This window comes from Microchirus variegatus, assembly GCF_963457635.1.
Source record: "Microchirus variegatus genome assembly, chromosome: 6".
In the NCBI taxonomy this organism is placed as follows: Eukaryota; Metazoa; Chordata; class Actinopteri; order Pleuronectiformes; family Soleidae; genus Microchirus; species Microchirus variegatus.
Genome location: NC_139807.1, coordinates 33,791,501 through 33,800,706, shown reverse-complemented (window position 1 = coordinate 33,800,706; position 9,206 = coordinate 33,791,501). Strand labels below are relative to the sequence as shown.

Genomic DNA, 9,206 nt, shown 5'->3' with positions numbered 1-9,206 from the left:
GATATAACACAATAACACATAATATAACATAATAACACATAATATAACATAATAACACAATATAACACAATAACACACAATATAACATAATAATATGATATAACATAATAACACACAATATAACATAATAACACAAAATAACATAATAACACACAATATAACACAATAGCACGTGATTTAACACAAAAACACACAATATATAACATAATAACACGTGATATAACACAATAACGTTATATAACATAATAACATAATAACATAAAAACATCTCAGTGTTGCCAAGAAAGCAGTTAGTTTTTTTCTGAGCTTAAAGGATGAATATGAATATAATGAATATCTTATATAAATATAAGATCTGCAGACAGAAACATATTCTGAGACTTTTTGAATGAATATCTGTTAAATCCACTGGTTTTATTATCTTTATTAAAGTTGTGTCAGAGCATTTTCTCATGTTTGTTTTCCTCCTGAACGTCTGAGGTTTGACAGCAACACAACGCTTTTATTAAGAAATCATAGATTCAGAGAAACAGTTTAAATCGATAAAAGTGGATGAAATAACGTTGTTTTAAATGGTATAAAACTCTTCTCTCTGTGTTTCTAACACGTGTTTGTTATCGTTCAGTTATTAGATTTAACAACAGTTTGATTTCACAGAGTTTCTCTTCTGTGTTTAGTGACGGTCGTAACAAATGAAGTCTTTTATGTGAGACTCTGTTCATTAACATGACAAAGCTGCACTGACATGGACACGGCCGGACTGTGGGGGGGGGTTTGAGGAGGTGGTGCCACGCGGGGGCTCAGGGGACGTTAGAGCCGCTGAGGCTCAAACTCCACCGACCGCAGGCTTTTGTTCTCTGGTCTTTTAAATTGGCCGTGATTATTGGCCTCACGTCGCCTGTGGGAGCGAAACTGATGAGGAGGCGGAGCTTCATTTAGTCCAATAAGAGGAGTCATGTTTCACTCTGAAGAAGAAGAAGAAGAAGAAGAAGAAGAGAACGTCAGATATTATCATCACTGGGTCACAATCACTCTTTACAGGAATCAGAAAAACTGAGATTGTACAAAAGCACAAAGCAAAAGCTCCTCCTCTTCCTCTTCCTCCTGTTGATCCACCAAGAGGATCCACCAGTAGATCCATGTGGAGGATCCACCCGTAGATCCACCAGTAGATCCACCCGTAGATCCATGTGGAGGATCCACCAGTAGATCCACCAGTAGATCCACCAGTAGATCCACCAGTAGATCCACCAAGAGGATCCACCAGTAGATCCATGTGGAGGATCCACCCGTAGATCCACCAGTAGATCCACCCGTAGATCCACCCGTAGATCCACCAGTAGATCCACCAGTAGATCCACCCGTAGATCCACCAGTAGATCCACCAAGAGGATCCACCAGTAGATCCATGTGGAGGATCCACCCGTAGATCCACCAGTAGATCCACCAGTAGATCCACCAGTAGATCCACCCGTAGATCCACCAGTAGATCCACCAGTAGATCCACCCGTAGATCCACCAGTAGATCCACCAGTAGATCCACCAGTAGATCCACCAGTAGATCCACCCGTAGATCCACCAGTAGATCCACCCGTAGATCCACCAGTAGATCCACCAGTAGATCCACCCGTAGATCCACCAGTAGATCCACCCGTAGATCCACCAGTAGATCCACCCGTAGATCCACCAGTAGATCCACCAGTAGATCCACCCGTAGATCCACCCGTAGATCCACCAGTAGATCCACCAGTAGATCCACCCGTAGATCCACCCGTAGATCCACCAGTAGATCCACCCGTAGATCCACCAGTAGATCCACCAGTAGATCCACCAGTAGATCCACCAGGAGGGTCCACCCTGTAGATCCACCAGTAGATCCACCAGTAGATCCACCCGTAGATCCACCCGTAGATCCACCAGTAGATCCACCCGTAGATCCACCAGTAGATCCACCAGTAGATCCACCAGTAGATCCACCAGTAGATCCACCAGTAGATCCACCAGGAGGGTCCACCCTGTAGATCCACCAGTAGATCCACCCGTAGATCCACCAGTAGATCCACCAGTAGATCCACCAGTAGATCCACCAGTAGATCCACCAGTAGATCCACCAGGAGGGTCCACCCTGTAGATCCACCATGCTCTGCTCTGGGATTATCACATAACACAATAAGACGAAGATGTGATGTTTGTGGCATCATCATCATCATCATCATCATCATCATCATCACCATCATCATCATGCAGAAACATAAAGATTACAACAGTGTTTAAATAACCTCTCAGCTGTTCTGACCTCTAACCTCCAGTCAATCACGTCATACGTCATGTTAACATGAAATAACAGGTTATATATCTGGTTATAAAATAAAACAACAATAGAATAATCCTTAAATAAATAAATAACTGTCATGTCTTCTCAGATTTACTCTCCTGATCACACCAGCAGCAGTTTCCCATCAAACCCGTCCTCACCTGTGGCTTCTCCTTCACCTCTGACGGCCACAGGGGGCGCTGCTGCGTCAGCTACTTCTGTGGTGACTGCAGTCGTCTCTGCGTCCGGAAGAGCAGGTAAACTTTAGAGTTTAATCTCAGATTATATCTGTACACACACACACACACACACACACACACACACACACACACACACACACACACACACACACACACAGTAAATTCTTTACTATGATCAGGTTTTTTACTGAAGTTTGAAAAGTTTTCCCTTGAATTTCAAACCCTTCAGATTAAGAGGAGGTTGAACCATGTTTGTTAACATGAATCCTTTCTTTATTCTGGGATTAAATGTGTGTTTTAGAGTTAGATCTGCAGTCTGACACAGAGTTACTGCTCATGAGATTCAGATTAGAACAGAACATCTTCAGAAGAAGAAGAAGCTCTTCTTCTTTTGTCTTAATTACTCAGAGACTTCTTCTTCTTCTTCTTCTTCTTCTTCTTCTTCTTCTTCTTCTTCTTCTTCTTCTTCTTCTTCTTCTTCATGTTTGAATTGCAGACTTTTCTTCTCACAAAGGTCTTTGTTCATAAATTGTGAGCGAGTTGACGTGTGAGACATTTGTGTCTTTGTAATTTATTGAGTTGTAAATAAAGTTTGATGAACAGACGGTGAAATGACAGCGTGACATCAGACTGTTTATGATCAAAGTGTTTGAACTCAGTCTTTAAACAGCTTTGGTTTTTCTCTTCTGCAGAAAGTTTCTCTCATGTTTTATTATTTTAAATTGTCTCTCAGTTCTCGTCTGTTTAGTAATAAGACGTCACTTTGACAGATTTTACAGACTCAAACTTTGCTCTTTTCACCAGGATTTTTCACTCCTTTTTCCTCATTCTTACAAACGTGGAGTTTGAGAGAAGTTTGTGTTCGTCATAGAAGCAGAAGAATAATGTTTTCTAATGTTGACCTCTGTTGTGTGTCTGTTGTGTGTCTGTTGTCTCTTGTCAGGTACAAACCAGTGGCCCCGCCCTAGTGGACAAACTCCGTCATCTCCTAATTATGAGAACTCCCTTCACTCACTGGTAAGATGACTGTCCTCTGTCCTCTCTCCTCTGTCCTCTGTCCTCTGTCCTCTGCCCTCATCTGTCCTCCTCTGTCCTCATCTGTCCTCCTCTCTCCTCTGTCCTCTGTCCTCTCTCCTAGGCCTTGGTAGTTCTGGTGTTAAAGACAGGAGGATGAGGAGGAGGATGAGGAGGAGGAGGAGGAGGAGGAGGAGGAGGATGAGGAAGATGAGGATGAGGAGGAGGAGGAGGATGAGGAGGAGGATGAGGAGGAGGATGAGGAGGAGGAGGAGGAGGAGGAGGAGGAGGATGAGGAAGATGAGGATGAGGAGGAGGAGGAGGAGGAGGAGGAGGAGGAGGAGGAGGAGGAGGAGGAAGATGAGGAGGAGGAGGAGGAGGAGGAGGAGGAGGAGGAGGAGGAGGAGGAGGAAGATGAGGAGGAGGAGGAGGAGGAGGAGGAGGAGGAGGAGGAGGAGGAGGAGGAGGAGGAGGAGGAGGAGGATGAGGAAGATGAGGAGGAGGAGGAGGATGATGATGATGATGAACAAAGATCTGTGGATGTTTCCTCCTCCCTCAGCTTTGTCTTGTCTCCACAGATAACAGACAGGGGGCGCTGTTCATGTAACAGTTCAAAGACATTGGTGCTAAATGAAGAGCAAAGTGATAATAACTCAGTTGTGTTAGAAACATTCTGGATACATGTGATGATGATGATGATGATGATGATGATGTCATCCTGTCACCACCTGTCAATCAATTAATTTACATAATTTCATCTGTTCAGGTTCAGACTGACGGTGAATGATGACGTTTTCTGATGTTTATACAGAGTCAGGATCTGTTAAAGTCATGAACGATAATCTACATTATAATCTGTATAATCTGTATAATCTGTAATCTGAGGCACATGTTGATGTTCTTCATCAGAGAAACTGATGATGATGATGATAAATAATGATTAAATAATGATAAAACAGTTTGTTTCTATGAAGTGAGTGATGAGAAAGTGTCTGAGCTTCTTTATCTCATGTGTCCTTACATTAGATATTAATATATATTATCATAATCCTGTAGATAGTGATGGTTTTTGATCATTGTCTTTGTTCTTATTTGACTTTGCCAGAAAAGCAGAGTTCAGCAGCAGCTTCATGAGCATCTCCAGGATGCCATGTGTTTCTTAAAGGATGTCTGCGAGGTATTCGTCGTCTTCATCTTCTTCTTCATCACGTGGACTCTTCAGTCATTTCATCTCCATCTTTGTCTTTATTTTCTTTCGTCTCAGGTCAAAGTCACAGACTCACGTTCACGTTCATCTTTAAATCACATCATGATGTAGTTGTTTGAGCTCGTAGTAAATTCAACATCTGACGATTATTCAACAACTGTAGCTGAAAGAGCTCCATCCTGTGTTTCACTTTTATATTTATTTGTGTTTTTCTTTTCAAATCCACTTCACAATCACTGTGTTCAGACGTGCTAATGTGCTAATGCTAACCTGCTCTTCTTCTCCTCCTCAGTCTCGGATGGAGGATCGTCTGGACAGATTGGACGATGCCATCCTTGTTCTGAGGAACCACGCCGTGGGCTCCGGCACTAATCTGCCCGGCGACATCCACAGCCTTCTGGGACAGGCTCAGAACGGACCAATCACGGCCGTCGGAGCAAACTTCCCCGTCTCATCGCTGGCTCGTACATCAGCGATGGTGAGAACGTGAGAAAGAAAAGACTTTTCTGTGTTTTATTCCCTCATCGTGTTTGTTTTTCTTTATTTCTCCACCTGTTAGAAACACATTTTCTGTTTTAAAAACTCCACATTTTTCACTCATGACATATTTTCCCTCAGTGTAATGTGTGAAGCTTCACCTCCTCCTCCTCCTCCTCCTCCTCCTCCTGAGAGAGAGTTTATACACAGGAGTGAGACAGAGGAGAAAAACAGGCGTAAAGAGTGAACTCATAGAGGAAGTGATTGTGAGTGAGTTCACCCTCAGAGACTCAGATAAATCATGTTTTCACTTCATTTACAAGAGTCCAGAGGTTTGAAGACATCTGCAGAGCTGAAGGTCACAGAGGAACACGTTTATATGTATATATATATATATATATATGTATATATATAATATGAGGAGATCTTCAGGAGACTTTGACCACAAACATGTTCAAATGTAAAGTCAATGATCTCTCGTTACATTTATGTATAAAAACACACATATATCACAATGTTGTTTGCAGAATTTGCAAACTTTGCATAATGAAGTCAACAATGATCTGCAGATTAAAGAATTAAGAGCAGATTATATTCAGGATGTAGATTAACACACAGTCGATAGGTTTGAATCACAAGATCTGCTGAACTTTCTGTGGATTATTCTGTCGTCAATGCACACTTTCATCTCTAATACACTGAGATATACAGTATACAGTATACACATTATATATAAATACTGTATATATATATATATATATATATATACACATTAGATGCACCTGCAGCTGCTGTCAAAGTTTCTCGTTCTCAGCAGAAAGTTCAGATTTGTTCTTTACAGAAAAACACGTCACTGAGTTTAGTTTTTGTTTGTCAGTGATGATAGAAGAACAAACTGTGTCTGTACTAACTCTGAGGAAACATGTCACTCAGACACACCCCTCCCTCCCTTTAACCCCTCCCTCCCTTTAACCCCTCCCTCCTTTTAACCCCTCCCTCCTTTTAACCCCTCCCTCCCTTTAACCCCTCCCTCCTTTTAACCCCTCCCTCCCTTTAACCCCTCCCTCCTTTTAACCCCTCCCTCCCTTTAACCCCTCCCTCTTTTTAACCCCTCCCTCCCTCAGACAGACCCCTCCCCCTCCCTCCTTTTTGACAGCTGAGGAAATGTGAATGGTTGTAAACGTGTCCTCAGCTGTATGTTAATCAGACTCAGACATGAAAATGGCAGTTTTCTTTTCTTACCAGAAGCCCAGTCTCCTCCTCCTCCTCTTCCTCCTCCTCCTCCTCCTCCTCCTCTTCCTCCTCCTCCTCCTCCTCCTCCTCCTCCTTGTATGGACACCTGTTGAGAGCTGAGTAAAGACAAGCAGACACTGAGGAAGAGGAGGTTCTGAGGGAAGAGGAGTTAACAGAGACTGAGGATCACATCCTTTAATAAAAGAGAGGAAGAAGAAGGGTTCCTCCTCTGTCCTTCCTCTGTGTCCTTCCTTTCTTGACATGTCCTTCCTTTCTTGACTTGTCCTTCCTGTCTTGCCGTGTCATTCCTGTCTTGACGTGTCCTTCCTTTCTTGACGTGTCCTTCCTTTCTTGACGTGTCCTTCCTGTCTTGACGTGTCCTTCCTTTCTTGACGTGTCCTTCCTTTCTTGACATGTCCTTCCTGTCTTGACGTGTCCTTCCTGTCTTGACGTGTCCTTCCTTTCCTGACGTGTCCTTCCTGTCTTGACGTGTCCTTCCTTTCCTGACGTGTCCTTCCTGTCTTGATGTGTCCTTCCTTTCTGATGCGTCTTTCCTTTCTTGACGTGTCCTTCCTTTCCTGACGTGTCCTTCCTGTCTTGACGTGTCCTTCCTTTCCTGACGTGTCCTTCCTGTCTTGACGTGTCCTTCCTGTCTTGACGTGTCCTTCCTTTCCTGACGTGTCCTTCCTGTCTTGACGTGTCCTTCCTTTCTTGACGTGTCCTTCCTTTCCTGACGTGTCCTTCCTGTCTTGACGTGTCCTTCCTTTCTTGACGTGTCCTTCCTTTCTTGACGTGTCCTTCCTTTCTTGACGTGTCCTTCCTGTCTTGACGTGTCCTTCCTGTCTTGACGTGTCCTTCCTTTCCTGACGTGTCCTTCCTGTCTTGATGTGTCCTTCCTTTCTGATGCGTCTTTCCTTTCTTGACGTGTCCTTCCTTTCCTGACGTGTCCTTCCTGTCTTGACGTGTCCTTCCTGTCTTGACGTGTCCTTCCTTTCCTGACGTGTCCTTCCTGTCTTGACGTGTCCTTCCTTTCTTGACGTGTCCTTCCTTTCCTGACGTGTCCTTCCTGTCTTGACGTGTCCTTCCTGTCTTGACGTGTCCTTCCTTTCCTGACGTGTCCTTCCTGTCTTGACGTGTCCTTCCTGTCTTGACGTGTCCTTCCTTTCTTGACGTGTCCTTCCTTTCTTGACGTGTCCTTCCTGTCCTGACGTGTCCTTCATTTCTTGACGTGTCCTTCCTTTCTTGACGTGTCCTTCCTTTCCTGACGTGTCCTTCCTGTCTTGACGTGTCCTTCCTGTCCTGACGTGTCCTTCATTTCTTGACGTGTCCTTCATTTCTTGACGTGTCCTTCATTTCTTGACGTGTCCTTCCTGTCCTGACGTGTCCTTCATTTCTTGACGTGTCCTTCATTTCTTGACGTGTCCTTCCTGTCCTGACGTGTGCTTCCTGTCCTAACGTGTCCTTCCTGTCTCTTGCAGCAGGGCGGCGCTCTCGCTGACGACGCTGTCAGTCAGAACAACAGTCATGGAGGTCTCCACAGTTCTGGATCCACCTGCAGCTCAGAACTCAACCAACAAGTGGAAACGTTCAGAGGTTTGAACACAGTCTCACAGTCACATGACCTGGATAAGTGTGATTTTAACAATAATAATAATAATAATAATAATAATCTTAATCCCGCTCTGGTCCACAGGTCTTGCTTCAGCTCTGGTTGGTCAGCTTCCTGCTCACCTGCAGCTGAAGGTGGAGAAACAGGACGATGTGTCCACAGACGACAGGTCTGATGACGAGGGCGATAAGAGCGACATGAAGACGCTCAGATCAGGTCCACGCTCCAGGTGAACATCACTGTTTTAGTGGAGACAGGTTCAGGGTCAGTTTCTGATGTTTGATGACGTTCTAAAGCAGATCTGAGGGCCGGTGGACGCCGTCTCTCTCTCACAGCCTCACTGAGGACGAGTCTGACCTGAATCCAGAGCAGAAGGCCGAGCGAGAGCGAGAGAGGAGGATGGCCAACAACGCCCGTGAGCGTCTGAGGGTCAGAGACATCAACGAGGCGTTCAAGGAGCTGGGTCGTATGTGTCAGCTGCACCTGAAGAGCGAGAAGCCTCAGACCAAGCTGCTCATCCTGCATCAGGCTGTGGCTGTGATCATGAGTCTGGAGCAGCAGGTCAGAGGTCAGTCAGACACTGTGAACGCATCAGAATGTTCCTCTGTTCGTCTTCACTGAGCACAGACACGTGTCCATACAGGACGTTTACAGACAACCACACACGGTTCAGCATCAGAACATTAGAAAATCAGCTCCTGACACAGATGACAAACATCAGAGCTCAAAGAAATCTTCACAAACCTCTGATTTCTGTCTCTTGTCTTCACCATCAGAGCGTAATCTGAAGCCTAAAGCTGCTTCTCTGAAGAGAAGAGAGGACGAGAAAGTCACAGCTGCAGGTTCTGCTGATGCAGGAGTTCATCAAGGTCTGAAGGACACGTCCAACACCATGGGAGGTCACTGAGCAGCTGACAGGTGACAGCCATAACTGACCACTAACTAACCACTAACTGACCACTAACTAACCACTAACTGACCACTAACTGACCACTAACTGAACACTAACTAACCACTAACTGACCACTAACTAACCACTAACTAACCTCTAACTAACCACTAACTGACCACTAACTAACCATTAACTGACCACTAACTAACCTCTAACTAACCACTAACTAACCACTAACTGTTCACTAACTGACCACTAAC

General features: G+C 44.6%; 1 protein-coding gene across 3 annotated transcripts in view; it reads left to right on the top strand.

Annotated features, from left to right (window-relative positions):
- tcf12 (transcription factor 12) overlaps window positions 1–9,206 on the top strand; it is a 36,859-nt gene that overhangs the window by 23,821 nt on the left and 3,832 nt on the right. For 2 of the 3 annotated variants that reach the window (XM_083890744.1, XM_083890742.1), the window contains 7 exons: window positions 2,424–2,571; window positions 3,458–3,531; window positions 5,028–5,213; window positions 7,924–8,038; window positions 8,139–8,283; window positions 8,351–8,622; window positions 8,831–8,972. In XM_083890744.1, the coding sequence (XP_083746870.1) occupies window positions 2,424–2,571; window positions 3,458–3,531; window positions 5,028–5,213; window positions 7,924–8,038; window positions 8,139–8,283; window positions 8,351–8,622; window positions 8,831–8,961 (1,071 nt within the window). In that variant the 3' untranslated portion in view covers window positions 8,962–8,972. The remainder of the gene's footprint in view (window positions 1–2,423; window positions 2,572–3,457; window positions 3,532–5,027; window positions 5,214–7,923; window positions 8,039–8,138; window positions 8,284–8,350; window positions 8,623–8,830; window positions 8,973–9,206) is intronic. The other variant, XM_083890743.1, reaches the window with a different exon arrangement.